Below are 17423 nucleotides of genomic sequence, written 5' to 3'. Positions count from 1 at the left end.
ATCTTGCATGAGATTTCTTGCGAACGATAGAAGAACTAAAATCGACATTAGAGGAACTAATTAGAAAACAAATAAACCATAATTCCGGCATTTTAATTATTTGATTATTTATAGCACTAGGTTTATAGCTAGAAGATATGCCAAATCCCACAATTTGATGAAGAACTTCTGCTAAACGGTAGCAGCTCCAAACTCGGAATTAGAGCACCAATTAACCCAAAAATAGCTCATAATTCCGGCGCTTGAGTTTTTTTGGATCGGACCATTGTTACCGAATCGGAGGTTCTAGCTTGATGTCAAGCTAGACTCGCCTGTTTTGTTTCCGAATTCCCGCTAAACATTAGGATCCAAGAAATAGAATAACAGCAACACATTAACCCATAAATAGCCCATAATTCTGGTGTTTGAATTTTTTCGATCGGACCATTCTAACACTAACTACATGGGTATTCTGGCTTGATATCAAGTTAGACTCGCCATTTTGAATCCGATTTCCCGCTAAACAGTAGGAGCCCAAAAATTGAGATTAAAGCAACTAATTAGCCCATAAATAGCCCATGATTCTGGCGTTTGAATTTTTTCGATCGGATCATTCTAACCGTAAACGTATGGGGGTTTCTAGCTTGATAAGAAGCTAGACTCGCTCATTTTGAATCCGATTTTCCGCTAAACAGAAGGAGTCCAAAAATTGGGATTAGAGCAACTAATTAGCCCATTAATTGCCCATAATTCTGGCGTTTGATTTTTTTCGATCGGACCATTCTAACCATATGGGGGGTTCTAGCTTGATATTAAGCTGGACTCGCCCACTTTTATTCCGATTTCCCGCTAAACAGTAGGAGCCCAAAAATTGGGATTAAAGCAATTAATTAGCCCATAAATAGCCCATAATTCTGGCGTTTGAATTTTTTCGATCGGACCATTCTAACCATATGGGGGGTTCTAGCTTGATATCAAGCTGGACTCGCCCATTTTGAATCCGATTTCCCGCTAAACAGTAGGAGCCCAAAAATTGGGATTAGAGCAACTAATTAGCCCATAAATAGCCCATAATTCTGGCGTTTGAATTTTTTCGATCGGACCATTCTAACCATATGGGGGGTTCTAGCTTGATATCAAGCTGGACTCGCCCATTTTGAATCCGATTTCCCGCTAAACAGTAGGAGCCCAAAAATTGGGATTAGAGCAACTAATTAGCCCATAAATAGCCCATAATTCTGAGATATGTTCCGGTCGTTTTGGTGTTGGTGGTTGGTCTAACTTGACACGCGTCCTTCCTTAATTTATTTACATATTTTCTGAGTAAGTAATGGGGAATTCGAACATTAAAAATGTGCTCCCTTTGCTCTTTCCTTTTTATGTGTTCAATTTTCAGTTTTTTTTTAAACAGGAAAGATTATATGCCAAGTTTCATTTTACTAGCTTCAGAAACTTGCGAGATACACTACCCTTTAAAAAAATCTTGCCCCACCCGTTTTACGATACTTATTTCCAAAAATTCTTTCTTATGTCCTGCTTTCATAAGAAAATTATATTTTATAATTAAAATTTAACGACTCTACTTGTAGTAGTATGCCCAAAAAATCACTCATCTTTACTCTTTTATATAAGAGTACAGAAGATAAATACAGTCAAACAAATGGATTTCCATGAACAGTTTCCGATTTCTTATAACTACCTGATTCGTACATTTCCCACAAGCTGTGATTTTAAATTTACGCTCTGTCAAGGTCCAGGTTTCAAAAAGGAACTAACTGGAAATATAATAATATTATGTATTTGTGTACATGTGTAATATGTATAAATTTATTGTCTTATTGAAGCTTTCGTAATCTGGAAATAAACTTTTGATTTGCTTTTAATATATAAAAATCATGCTCCCCTAGAAAAATTTGCAGGCTACACCCCTAAATGACTATGTAGTAATTTCTGCAAAAATGGCACAGGACCTAAAATTTAGGTCTAATGCCTATATTTTTAGGACTTGTGCCATTTAAGACTTATTAATGTCACCCACTGTATTGCATAATAAATGTTCTTTGCTCAATTTTAAATTTACTGCGTTCTTTATGTATACAGTTGGTATTTAATGTTCACTCGTGAAATGTCTAGTGTGCTTTTGTCCTAATTAAGTAAACTTTGGTGGATTTTTGTCCTACTCTTAATAAAATACGCTCCGCACAGTATATATTGCAATTCTGAATGTTTGCTTGGTTTCAGAAGTCTGGTAAAATATTCTTTTTAAACATTTTTTTATTATTTACTTATTTATTTATTCTTGTTTTAGGAATTTGTCTTGGGATTCTCGTATCTCCATTCGAAAGAAACGAATTTCTTAACAAATTATGTAATTAATTCTTAGAATGAAATAGGTTGTATTATGTAATTCGTGTATAAGCGCAGAACAGATAGTGATAATAACGATATTAGTAGTACAAATATAGCTGTTACTGTTGAAATTAGATACGTTCGTAACATTATTGCCAACTAGTTGCTGCATCGTCCCAATTTCGTGTGGTGGTGGCGAATTTCAGAACTAAAGCAAGTGAATGATAAAGGCACAAGTCCTAAATGGCAGAAGTCCTAAACGGCAGAAGTCCTAAAAGGCAGAAGTCCTAAAGTGCAGAAGTCCTAAAATGCAGAAGTCCTAAAGTGCAGAAGTCCTAAAATGCAGAAGTCCTAAAGTGCAGAAGTCCTAAAATGCAGAAGTCCTAAAGTGCAGAAGTCCTAAAGTGCAGAAGTCCTAAAATTTAGGTCTAGTGCCCATATTTTTAGGACTTCTGCATTTTAGGACTTCTGCACTTTAGGACTTCTGGATGTCACCCGTCCATGGTGGCCCCAAATTGGATAATCAAAAGTTCGATCAGGTCAGGCCCATACTACTACATGTATGTATACTGTGTATATGTATAGAACCTATCACAATACATAACACATAATCTGCGAGTTAGTTTGCGATAATATGCATAACATTTATATAAACCCTTTCCTTAACGGTTTGCATCATCGCAACGCTGTTTTGATTTAATTTGCATTAATTGATATGATGATTATAATTACTTTTTATATTTCTTGCTTTGGATTCAGCGGCGGATCTAGCCCGGACCCGGGGGTCTTAGGTCCCCAGTTCTTTGAGTGACAAAAATAATTGAAGCTATTATTTGTACTTTTTTAAAGTTTATAGTAAACATTGCCTTTTTATTCTTTATTTTAAAATTTTTGAATTAGATATCAGGCACGAGTTTTTCTTCCTTGAAGCGCAAATATCATCATTAACATTTTTTTTGTTAAAATGATGGTATATAATTCAATATATATTTTAATACACTAAGTAGTACTAAAAGTAAAAAATAATAATTTATTATAGGAACATTTATTAACTGTTATCTAAATTGTAGTATTTTGGAACTACAATACTTTTATTACAAGTAGATTATGGAATATTTTTATGTATAAAAATTAAGAAACAACCCTGACATAAGTAAAATAAATATTTTTTACAGTCCTTATGTAAGTAATTACATCAAAAGGAGTTTACGTGAGCACTTCGCAAATTCAATTACAAGCTGGTCTAGATCTAGTACACGCAGAACATCTTTGTTGTAAGCCAGGAGAACGAGGTCCGATTTTCCTTCATGTCCCATAGACAGATGTTGAGGTCGAAGGAGAGCTGTCAGATTGAGAAGCAGTTTTCGACCGTGGACGCAGAAGACGGAATAATTAGAGCAGCTTCTGTAAGCATCTTTAAGTCTGGGAAAGCCTCGCCATATTTTCCAATTTGTTTTGTGAGCTCTTCCAGAGATGATGTCTTGTTGATCAGTCGATTTGCAAGATCTATTTCCTGCTTCAAATTCTGAAGCACTTTGCAATGCAGGCCTTTGTACTTTACAACATCACCCAGAGGTTTCAAATTTTCTTCACTTCTTTTCTCGCTCAGTAAGTGGTGAATGGCACCAATCACAGCTGTCCCTGTCTCACTGAATCGGCTCCGAATTTCTTCGACGGAGATATCGAGAACTTCGCAGAATAATCTTTTCAGCTCCTTCTCGTCTTCCTTTCCCATCTCCAAATTTATGCCTTCTAAATCAACAACCGAATCAGCTAAGCGACTGGGGAGTGTGCATTTGCGTTTCAATGGTTGCTGAATCGAAGTGTTTAAGGCATATACCTTCATTGCATCGTGAAGGATACTTTCAAATATTCCTTCGTCTTGCCGGCAAGACCTGAGCTGTTCCGTTACCGATCCTATTAACTTCACAGCGGCTCAATGCCAAATCTCTTCTTTGCAGCAGTGGGTTTGTCGGTATTAGATATCCAAGAACCCTGAACATGAGCTCAGTTAGGAAATAGAAAATCTTACAAGGGAACCTTCCGTAAATGATAGTTGCAGGGAAAGATGTATCCTATGCCAATTGAAAGAGCTGTAACAGAGATGTCCATTCCCAAAAAATTAGCTGCCCATAGCAATAAGTTCAAGAAATATAAGGGGTGAAAGTTCGGGCGGGAAACAGCCAGGTTGGACAAAGGAGAAAAGTGCAAATTCCGCAAAAAAGGAGGGCACGGGAAAATACAATGCTGACAAGTGATGTATAGAAAGAGACTTGCCACAATAGGGAACAAATGAAGGCCACCAGTAGGGTTAACAGTGTTGCCAACTGCAATGAAAAGTACATGTTTTGCAAAGAGCACTATATGAAGTGAGTGCAATATTCAGTGTCAACCTGTAATGTAGAACATAAGATACGACGTGTATAATCAGTGGTACAATATAACAAAAGAAAATAGAAAAAACAGAAGTACGAAAAATACGGAAAAGACGAAGTTGGCCATAATACGCCACATTTGATCACGAGCTGTGCATATTAGAATGAACAAAACAAGAAAGCGCCAACTATGCAGGAAACCGAGGTACCTAGAGTCGAAAAGAAAAACGAGTTCCAAAGTTGGCAACACTGGCCATGAAAATCCAGACAATTCTAATATAGTTAGGCCACTCGCTTCACAAAAAGAAAATTCCGGCTACAGGCATTAGCCTTCGCATCATTTGTACATGCTCGTCAACATTGTACGTGCAATTGTTCGATGAGACAATGGTCCAAACAGAAGATACATTTGCAGTGAGCACAGCGGAATACTGCCAATCCGTCACACATGGTACAATGATCGCCTGTGAATGTCTCGAAACAGTACTCTAGAGGTGTCGGAACCTTTGGTGGTCTTTCTATCACATATCCACACCTATATAAAGCAAACACAATCAAAGGCTTGATCTACTGTCTGCAGTACTATCACCGTCTATATGATATATCCAGAGTGTCCCACCTAACTCTGCGACTGAAATAGTTTGAAAGCGAAAAGATGTGACACATCCAGTTGTGCAGGAATGTACCCATGTCAGGGAGCGACAAACTTCTGTAAGACGCAAGTGCCCCCAAGTCCCCCATCATAGGGTCCCAGGGGCCAACTTCAAAATTTCAAATAGCACCATCGGTCGAGTTATATTTCTTTCGATAAATCTTGGAATATGCAACAACGCATATCAGAAATATTTACTATATGGGATTTCAAAATGGCCGCCAAAATATCTGCTCGGTGACAAGAACAACGTGCATTTTTAGCGGCCATTTTGAAACCCGTGCTTCATATAGCAAATGCTTCTTATAGGCGGTGTTGCATCTATCCAGAGAAATATCATCCGCCCCTTGTTCCCATTTGAAATGTTGCGGTTGACCCCTCGAGCCTTATGATGGGAGCCCTGGGGGACTTGCTTCTTACAAAGTTTTCTTGGCCCTCGACATGAGTACATTCCTGTGCAATTGGATTTGCAACATCTCTTTTCGCTTCGCAGCAATTTGAGATCACAATGTTCGATGCCATGTTAAGACACAACATATACCATATTTGTGGCGGCTATTTTGAAAACCATGCTTCATATAGCAAATGTTTCCTATAGGTGATGTTGCACATTCCATGATCTATCGAAAGAGGTACCACTCGGTCTCTGTTGCCGTTTGAAAATTTGAAGTTGGCTCCTGGGGCCCTATGATGGGGATCCTGGGGGCACTTGCTTCTCACAGACTTTTATCACCCCCTGACATTGGTACATCCCTGCACAACTGGATCCGTCACATCTTTGTTCGTTTCGCAAATCTTGCAGGTCACAAAGTTTGCTGGGACACCCTGTATTTTCCCACATACGACCCAACCATGACATAATGTCCACTACTTCTATCGGTTGCTGTCTCAACCCAACCATTTCATATTCCCCGACTTGACATTGCCTCAATCATTCCAGCATTGATGCATTTCGAGTGATGCCTGTTGCCGAGATTTTCTTTTTGTGAAGCGAGTGGCCTAACTATATTAGACTTGTCTGGATGTTCATGACCAGTGTTGCCAACTTTGGAACTCGTTTTTCTTTTCGGCTCTAGGTACGTCGGTTTTCTGCATAGTTGGTACTTCTTGTTTTGTTCATTCAAATATGCACAGCTCGTGAACAAATGTGGCGTATTATGGCCAACTTCGTCTTTTCCGTATTTTTCGTACTTCTGTTTTTTCTATTTTCTTTTGTTATATTGTACCACTGATTATACACGTTATATCTTATGTTCTACATTACAGGTTGACACTGAATATTGCACTCACTTCATATAGTGCTCTTTGCAAAACATGTACTTTTCATTGCAGTTGGCAACACTGTTAACCCCACTGGTGGCCTTCATTTGTTCCTATTGTGGCAAGTCTCTTTCTATACATCACTTGTCAGCATTGTATTTTCCCGTGCCCAACTTTTTTTGCGGAACTTGCACTTTTCCCCCCTTGTCCAACCTTGCTGTTTCCCGAACTTCCACTCCTTATATTTCTTGAACCTATTGCTATGGGCAGCTAATTTTTCGGGAATGAACATCTCTGTTACAGCTCTTTCAATTGGAATAGGCCACATCTTTCCCTGCAACTATCATTTTCGGAAGGTTCCCTTGTTAGTAAAGATCTGATGTGGTAAACCGGTAGCTTCAACTTTCATTGAGGTGTGTTCTTCACGGGAAGTTTGAATTGCCATCAGTGCACTTAATATGTGAAGTCGTCATGAATTACAGTCACTGTGTCAAGATGTCCAGTCCAACGTTGTTCCAACAATCGCTTTAAACTCCTTCCTGCGTAATCTGCTGCAACGCGTCCTTTTCTGAAAAAGTAATATAGTTGTTGACAAATATCAAAGAACTCTTTCAGTCCAGAATTGTGTCAATGGCTCTACAAATAACTAAATGTAATTGGTGATTGAAACAGTGAACAAACAAAATGTTCCTCTTCAAATCCTCAGAAAAAAGAGTTTGCACTCCATTTTTCTGTCCACTCATGACAGGTGCTCCATCGTAGTACTGTGCTATTATCATGTCGGTTTTGAATTCTACTTTTCTTAAACAATCTAAAATGGCGTTCTTAATGCTGGCAGCGTCTTGTTTGTCCAACTTCAGTATAGCTACATCTTTCTTGCACTTTAAATTCACAAGGTATCTAATTGCGACAGGCAAATCTTCGATTCGTTGCTTGTCTCTGGTTTCATTTGCAAGTAATGAACAAAATGTACTTTCGTTTGCTTCATTTACTATTTTCCTCTTAACAGATTCTGCCATGAAATGAATTATCTCATTCTGAATATCCGGACTAGTGTATGTTGCATTGGCAGGGATAGTTTTGACAATTTCTGCTAATTTCGGATCTTTACGAATACTAAATTCAGACAAATTTAAGAACAAACCACTTGATTGTTTTCCGAGTTGCTCACACCCAGAATCTCCCCTAAAAGACCACTGATTCACAGCCAAGAATTGAATAACTTTCATCACACTTCTCACATAGTACCTAATATTCATAATTACATCACTACACACCTTCTTCACGACCGTTTCGCCGGAGTCCTCACGTTTCCGTTGCTCCAAGTAGCAAACCACAGCGTGCGTATGAGTTTCAGAATCGGCGTGACGAGAAAATCCCTTATTTTTCTCTGTTGCATGCTTCCAGTCTCTGAAACCATTCTGCACAAATGAGGGATCGCTGTTTCTTGATGGATATTTCCGGCATGGGAAGCAAAAGGTAGCATCTAACATAACAGAATACTCGAGCCAATCCCACGTTTTGTACCATATTGGATCGAAATCGTTGAATTGAACCAGAAACGCTGGAACCTGGAAAATTTGCAAGATGTGGCTGAGCGGGTTTTGTGTCGGCAAGGTCTGATACATGTTGGAAATCAATACCAACATGGTGGAAATCAGATGTTTGACGTTTAGTTTCTTCTTGACCTTCTACACATGTTGATACAGATGACCCTGCTTCTGAATTAGTTTCATTTTCGATAACTTTTGCACCAAAAAATGACTTGATGGATGCCTGCTTCATATTTATGTTGTTATAATAGGCAGTAGAGTAATTGGAAACGTCTGGCGACGTATATCGCCTGTAGTTTATTTTCTACTGTTTTTGTTTCCTTCTGGAAATTCGCTAAGCACTCTGCTACTTATTATTGCGCGCAATTATAATGGTGTGTGACAAAATCTCTTTTAAAAAAATAGGTTCGGTGTTCTGCTGCCGTCTTGAATTTTTCTCTGAGTGCATATAAGGAATTAAGAGGGAGAAGGAGTGCGCCACAGCGGCCGGAATATTGGTGTTCAATTTAACATGGGATCTCAACCATTTTTTAGGCAAATCATGGTTTCATTTCGTTCTTTCGCAAAAATGTCTCAGTAGCGCACTAAATATGATGCATCTCATTTTAAAGGTGCAATTTGAACGCTGTGCGTTATATTTTCTTCTTATAAATACAGATAATTATAATCCAAATTCCCATAAGAAAATGATCAAAATTAGAGGGAAAAGTCTTCTGTTTTTTTACAGTAAGGAAAAGAGCTAAAAACTTCGAACTTTTTTGAAAATGGAGTACTATCTTTGTACTTGTGCGCTACTGTACTATTTTTTCGCTGTTTCCAAAGACATTCATTATACAATCGATGAGAAATTATATCCTTCATTATTGAATCTACAGAAATCAGAAATCAGATTTTTTCGTGTTCACGTACTTGGCCGTCTAACTGCTAGATGGCACTATAGTCATTCCTCATCCCACTTTCCTTCTCAGCGGGAGCCAGTCCTTTTGAAAACCTACTTTGAACTTCTTAACAGGGGCGGGAGGAAGGAAGTCGTTGTGAAGAACGGAATTTCAAACACGAGGAATGGCAAAATTTATGACCTCTTTAGTTGATGGTTTCTGTTTCAGCAGTACAGTGTATTTGTAGATGGTTTCTATGAGAAGAAGTAATTTGTGTTTGTAGCGATAAAGTCAACCTTTCGACAGAGATTTGTGAAGGAGAAGCCGAACCAAAGTCTTCGTTTATCTATTCCAAGAAAGAAATGAAAACATCCTGCAGGACTGAGAATATACATACAAGAGAAAAGATAAAATACAATATTATAATCTTATTATAATAATCGAGTAGATTAATCCCCGAAATATTCTTTGTTTACCTGTCAAAAAATCAAGAATAATATAAAGCTCTTTCATCAGCTTCCATCGTACAACATACTAAACACAAACATTATATATATATATATATATATATATATATATATATATATATATATATATATATATATATATATATATAGATAGATAGATAGATAGATAGATATAGATATAGATATATAGATATATATAGTGGTGGATCCAGGATATGATCAAGGGAGGAGCTAAACCATAGTTTGTCTCTTTATCCAGAGTAAACAGGATTGAAGCCCATTTTATCCAGTGTATACCTGAACGTCAAGGGGAGGGGGCTATAGCCTCTATAGCCACCCTTGGATCCGCGCCTGTATGTGTATACTGTTTACAGTGCCGGATTTACGTATAAGCTAAACAAGCTATAGCTTAGGGCCCTGCTCTCTTGGGGCCCAAAAATCTAAAGAAAAACTGGATATACATTTCTAAAATATAAGAAAATTAAAAAAATAAAATAAAATGTATATATACGTAGCAACAATGCTTCCTGCTGTGTAGCCTACGTTCATGTAATTAATGGGGCTCCTTCTGCTAGTCTGCTTCCTAAATTATCTCTAGTTTGTTCATTTCTGTATGTAGGGTGCCAGTGGCGGCGATTGGACGTTAAAAGTGGGGGGGCAAGATATGATCTAAATATGTGTATATCAATGTTAGTGTTCCTGGTTGTTTTTAACACTTTGTTTGACGAAAGGTTGTATAACTAATAGGATACTATCTTTTTCGGTTAAAATACCGTATATCGTCTTTCCACGTTAGCCGCCAAGCCAAATTTTGGGGGTATTTTGGACCCCACTATTTGTGCATCAGAATTATGCACATGGCGGCCAACGTGTTAAGTAAATTGACAAGAGCAACGCACATAGGTACTAGCCCTTGATTCCTTGCTCATGAACATATTAAAATTCTGTCTGGAAAATTGTGTGATCAAATTATTTAATAACATATTTGTAAAATAAATAAATAGAAACGATATTATTAATCATACTAATGAATAATGAGGCTTGTTTTGCAGAAGTTATATTGAAACTGGGGATTAATGAACAACTTACATTTTTAATTCCACACTTGCCATTAAATATATGTTATTGCTCTTAGAAAATGAAAGACAGTAAATACTACAAGCATATGCTACGACCCAATTGTAATATTAATTCCTTTGAATTGCAATTAAAACGCAATTCCTGTAGCTGTCTTAACTCCACGGGAAGACAAATAACCAGTACACACTTACGCAACGACAAATATTATATGGTACCATTTTTTTCTATGAACCAGTAATACATGCAAAAACTTTACATTTTCAAATGAAACTATATACATTAACCATTTGAATTATGGCTTTTTAAAGGTAAATTATTGAATTTCAGTCAATCAGCTACAGCATCATCCCCATTTATCCTAGGATCATGATTAGTACCTCATTCTCTTTAGAATAGGACAACCTTTCAAACGGTTCCATTTACGTTTTCCTATCATGTTTCTAAGGCGGGAAATCTGGATTTTTTCTTATTTTTTTCAAACTTTGATCCCCTCTGGACCCCCTTTGTTAAAGCACAGATCTCAAAATCAACTGAAAAATACGAAGGCGTGTACTAAATGTGTATAAAAAATTTCAAGCTTCTATCTTGAAAACTAAGTGCGAGAAAATGTTTACCAATGAGCTAAGAACTTTACCACAATGCCCCAGATGATCCGTATGTAATATAAAATTTTCCTGAGACATCCCTATTTATCCTAGGATCATTGTTCGTACATCATTTCCTTCAGAATAGAATACTTTCAAACGGTACCACTCACATGTCTCCATCATGTTCCTGAGATGGGAAAATCATTAAAAAATGGATTATTTGTTTTAAAAAATATTCCTTCTTTGTACTTTTTTGCCTCTCTGTACCCCTCCTGTTTTAACGCAGAAATCTGAAAAATACTAAGGAGTGTTCTAAATGTGTGTGCAAAATTTCAATCTTCTAGGTGCAAAAGTAAGCCCGCCAAAAATAATATTTCTACAATACTCCAGATTCCCGTATAAAATAGGATCTCAGGTAAAAATTCCCTGAGACATTCCTATTTATACTAGGAGCATGGTTCATACAGCATTCTTTTTAGAACAGAACAGCCTTTGAAACGGTACCATCACATGTCTTCATCATGTATCTGAGGAGGGAAAATCGCGAAAACAATGGATCTTTGTAAAATATATATATATATATATATATATATATATATATATATATATATATATATATATATATATATATATATATATATATATATATATATATATATATATATATATATATATATATATAATATTTTACCTTTTTGCTTCTCTGGACCCCTTGCTTTATCGCAGAAATCTGAAAAGAATCTGGAAAATATTAAGGGGTGCACTGAATGTGTGTGCAAAATTTTAATCTTCTAGGTGCAAAAGTACCGTATTCTCGCGTGTATAAGCCGCACCCTTAAAATTTAACTTTACTTCCGTCTAAAAATATCTTTTGTTCGTTTACCGGTAATTGTTGATTCAAATCAACAATAGCGGTATTTGAGTTAACGTGTTTGTTCCTGTATTGAATTGTTGTTTCGTTTGATTGTAGCGTTGTGGATTTGTTTTCTATAAGTGTTTCTTGTGATGTACGGTAAATACCGTACAACAAACGCAAAAATTTGCTACCCTAATTATCTTTAAGCCATTTTAAATCATTCGCGTGTATAAGCCGCGCCCTACATTTTCGTTTGCTTTTTCGTGAAAAAAGTGCGGCTTATACACGCGAGAATACGGTAATAAAAAAAAGTCATAAAAATATTTTAGTTATGACGTCATCACACTACGTCTCGACGCAGAAAGGCGTGAAAGCATATGTAATGTGTTCTAGAATGTCTCCAGGCTTGAGAAAGAAAACAGAAGTAAAAAGCTTTTTTTTGGTTCTTTTCTATGAATCAGTAATACATGCAAAAACTTTACATTTTCAAATGAAACTATATACATTAACGATTTGAATTATGGCTTTTTAAAGGTAAATTATTGAATTTCAGTCAATCAGCTACAGCATCATCTCCATTTATCCTAGGATCATGATTAGTACCTCATTCTCTTCAGAATAGGACAACCTTATGAATCGAATAATGAAGATTCTAGCCTATCACCGAAAAATAGATGATATAATTTAAAAGAGTTAAGTGGTCACTTCAAAAAAGTGGGGGGGTAACTGCCCCCTCTTGCCCCCCCTAATCGCCGCCCATGTAGGGTGCCTATGTTCATCTGGACACATAAAGGACCCCATTACCTTAAACAGCTTGGGGCCCAACTAAACCTAAACCCGACTCTGACTATCTAGTTATGCATGTTTGCTCCCTCTCTTTTCGAAGCAGTGTTTCTTTGATATTGCTTCCAATTCCGGCAGGTTTTACCGAAAGGCGGAAATTTTGGCACCGGAAATTTTGGCACCAGTAGTTTTGACACGGTAATTTTGGCACCAGTAATTTTGGCACCAAGAAACGAAGCAAACGGAAATTTTGGCACCATTTATAATAGAAGTACAGAAAATGTGAGAAAATACTCTGAATGTAATAGATATTTAAATTCACATGCTATTAACTAGAACTGCTCCAGCGCGACGAATCAAACCAGTGACAAATGTACAGTCAGCGACAAAAGTTCTTTCCCTTTTGTAAAATTTATTTTGCTTATAACTTTGGAATTGATGGACTGATTTGAGTAGTTTTCTGAAATTTACCGAAAACTATATCTGCTTTAAGTTGCTGAATATTGCACTCAATCAGTCCGTCCATTCGAGAAATATTCGTGGAAGAAATTTTAACATAGGGAAAGAAGTTTTGTTACTGACAGTACAGACACCGGTAAAGATACTATTGGCAGTTTCATCATATATTCAAAGCAAGTTAAAATTCCCCTCTAATGAGTTTGTATTTTACTTTCAAGTGCAAACAGTAAAAGCTAATTGGAACCATGGAAATTGAAGTACAGAGAAAGAAAATTAGAAAATACTCTGGATATAATAGATGTTAATGTACCAATTTATTTTGCAGAGGAGATTACACCGAGATTCTTTCCATCGAAACTTCCGGCTCCCCTCTCACGCATATCCCAAAGCCTCATTAAAAGTTTAAGATTGAAATTACCACGCTTAAACCCAAATGTAAATACCTATAGCACGTCTAAAGTATTACCAATAGATATTTTAGCTAAAGAATCAACTATGTATTATATGTTTAAGGTTATGAATAATAATATACATCATAATATAATAGTAAATAGAAATAGTTACTTTCATAATTATGAGACAAGACATAAAGAACAAATACATGCGGAATCTTATTCTTCAAAAACATACGGGACAGGAGGGATTAAGAACTATCTCATAAAATCATTCAATGAAATTCCAACGGAATACAAACAGTTGAAATCAAAATCTTTATTTAAAAAACGGATAAGAGAGCTATTATGGCAGAAACTAAGAATATGAAGTGTAATTATATAAGGAACAGCATTTAAAAAAAGTAGCAAGTAAATGGAAGGATAAACTCAACAGATATTGCATTACTTTTATTCTTGTTTATGTATATTATGTATCAGCAATTTAATTTTGTATATCAATATGTATAAGCAATGTAACTGTATTGCCCCTTAATGTGAGTCCAAGACTCGTTGGGGCCTGGAGTCTGAAATAAAAAAAAAAAAAAAAAAAAAAAAAATTGAAACAAATCCCTGAACGTGATTGGCTTGTCACACGGCGGTGTTGAAATCCGATTGGCCGGTCAACGGATGTTGTCGAAAAGTGAAATTTCCATGGTTCGAATCAGCTGTTACTGTTTGCACTTGAAAGTAAAATACAAACCCATTAGGGGATAATTTTGACTTGCTTTGAATATCTAATGAAGTTGCCAATATTATCTTTTACTGGTGTTTGTACATTCGTCCCTGGTTTCATTATTCGTGCTGATACAGTTCTAGTCATTAACATGTGAACGTAAATATCTATTATATCCAGAGTATTTTCTATTTTTTTTTTCCTGTACTTCAATTTCCATGGTTCGAATCAGCTGTTACTGTTTGCACTTGGAAGTAAAATACAAACCCAGTGCAGTGAAGATAGTGCAGTCTTCAGCAACTCAAAGAAGATACAGTTTTCCATAAATTACAGAAAACTTCTCAAATCAGTCCATCAATTACAAAGTTATAGGCAAATAAATTTTACAGGAGAAAGAAATTTTGTCGCTGACTGTACATTCGGCACTGGTTTGATTCGTCGCGCTGGAACAGTCCTAGTTAATAACATGTGAATTTAAATATCTATATATTCAGAGTATTTTCTCACATTTTCTGTACTTCAATTATAAATGGTGCCAAAATTTCCACTTGCTTCGTTTCTTGGTGACAAAATTACCGGTGCCAAAATTACCGTGTCAAAACTACTGGTGCCAAAATTACCGCGCCCCGGTTTTACCAAGGGGGGAAGAGTCCTTACTCATTCCAGACATTCAAACTAGGGACTGGACTACTTGCTTCCAACATTCTGTCCCCCATGTATCCCGGTCTGAATCAATTGCCTAAAGCCCATAAAACATTCAAATTCAAATGTAGATGTTGTTCATCAGTGTCGACACCGAAATATTTCTCAATCAACGGTAGGGGTGTTTGGTATCCTCAATCTGTCTCCCTCTTATTAGCGGAGAAATACTCTATATTCGGTAGTAATTTTTATATATAAAAAAAAGTACTGTTTAATGTATCGCATAGGAAACTAAATTCTAATATACCCTAGTAGTATAGAAACGCACCATACGGTACCTTACCAAAATAAACATCCTATGCCAAGGATGCAAACATTAACAATAATAATAGGAAAACATACTAATAAACATTTTAAAGACATTCTTTCATTAATCAAGTCGCACTTAAAAGTAAAAAAACAATTTTGGTTATGCGTGACTTAAAAAAAAAAATGGGATGCGCTCAAATATAGGCTTACATACAGTTACTTTATAAATTCTTAAAATGACGCGCCCCATTCTTTTTATTTAGGCTTGCATAAATAAAATTATTTTTAACTTTTTAGTGCGAATTGATTAACAAAAGAATGTCTTTAAAAGGTGTTTTATCATTTTTTTATTCGTTAGACATATTTTCCAAATCCTAAAGTGATATGCAACCAGGGAAATGAGGGCTGGTTAAAGGCTAGTATTTATTTTAGGATAAAATAGTTGAAAATAAAAACATATTAAAATTTGCTTTTAAAATAATATAAATAGATATATTGCAAAGTATAGAAGTAAAAATGAAATATTGTATTGTCGCCGGACTTACGTCGCTCTGTGACAGTTCTTAGTTCTATGACGTCAGGAAATAAGTTCAATGTATACGAACACTTATTCAATGTTTGAAACAAACACCTGTTACGTCCTTGTACACTCATCTCCAAAATGATTGTCGCATATCTATAACTGTCTTCATGTAAGAATATAATGTAATACTGATTTTGCTGGGTACTTTTAATACTGATACTATGTGTATAATCGGGAAATGTATATATGGTAAATTTCATAGGAAAATATTTATAAATACGAAAATTAGAATGAGTAAATCATAATGTTGCTAAATGGACACGAAAGTTTTATTTTCGTTTTATTGTTCTTATTTACTCCTCTTTTGACATGAAATTTGCAATTTGCATACATGTCTCTGCCGATTGTACACATACTAACATTATAAGAAATACCGGGTGAATTCGTTATCAAATTATATTCCTACAACAACATATTTATAGACATGCGACAATAATTTTGGACATGAGTGTACCTTCCTGAAGAAGGTGACACATCTTTTAATTCTATTGTTAATGAAGTGGTCTATTTCCCCAAATAAAAACCAATTCCAAGCAGGGCATATGCTCCCTCCTGTCCTTCTAAGCCGGTACCCAAGGCTAAATATAACATTGCGCCCCTTTCCTGTTGTAATAGGAAAAATTCAGGATGGTCAGCTACTGGTATCGATCCCAGGACCATTCGAATGTGAAGGAGAGACAGAGGGTAAATCTGGTGATCATATTTTGAAAAAAAAAATAAAGAAATGGATTCCACTGAAAAAGAGTCACATTGCCAATACATTTCAGATCTTTGGGTTTTCTGCCTTTCAATTCCAAGTTTTTTTTTTTTTTTTTTTTTAACCATGAAGGCCCAAAATAAATTAGAATATCGACTCTCCCGTTTATATATATCATTTTATATATATCTCCCGTTTATAAACGGGTTCATTTTATATCAGACTCTTCCTGTACTATTCCCGCGTTATTTACCATAGGTAGAATCCTTTGAGAAAGAGACAGGCGATAAGTGCTTTAGTTCTCTATGGTATGTTTGTGACCGTTGCAGATATTTGAGTGGCTGACGGCTGATATCATGTTGGTCCCTCTTAGAATATCTCTGTATTTATTTTTTCTTCAGTTCTGTTTCTCTTTTAGCCAAAAGAAAGGAATTTCACTCCTCTGTCTCATTTACATCCGTAACCATCCCCCTCCTGCGCTGTCCAACTTTGACCACATGCAGGGGAAAACGAAGGAAAAGGAGGGGTGCCATTTGCTTTGACGGTATTTCAGCAACAACCCCATCTGTTGCCAAAATAAGGAAACACTTTGCACTGCGATATCTTCGATTTGTCAAGGTCACTTGACTCCCGCCGGCTCTTAACGTTCTCTTCATTCCGTATATTTGTAAACAAATCGTGAAACAAATGGTTCGGGGCCACTCAGAAAACACAAAGTGAGCCGATGCAAACTGCTATTTAGAAACATTTTACAATCATTGATTTATTTTGGTGAGTGCTTCCCACAAAGACTCAAATCACGTGAAA

General features: G+C 36.2%; 1 protein-coding gene across 1 annotated transcript; it reads right to left on the bottom strand.

The window, feature by feature from the left end:
- Positions 1 to 7226: 7226 nt before the first annotated feature.
- On the bottom strand, positions 7227 to 8243 carry LOC145665482 (zinc finger MYM-type protein 1-like). The gene has a single exon (XM_081732792.1). It carries the CDS (start codon positions 8241 to 8243, stop codon positions 7227 to 7229), a length of 1017 nt encoding a protein of 338 aa, XP_081588918.1.
- Between the last annotated feature and the right edge of the window lie 9180 nt (positions 8244 to 17423).

The sequence above is a fragment of the Thermobia domestica genome, chromosome 11, assembly GCF_964235325.1.
Source record: "Thermobia domestica chromosome 11, izTheDome1.hap1.1, whole genome shotgun sequence".
Lineage (NCBI taxonomy): Eukaryota > Metazoa > Arthropoda > Insecta > Zygentoma > Lepismatidae > Thermobia > Thermobia domestica.
Note: the sequence above shows the minus strand (reverse complement) of the source record. Positions and strands in the feature narration are given on the sequence as shown.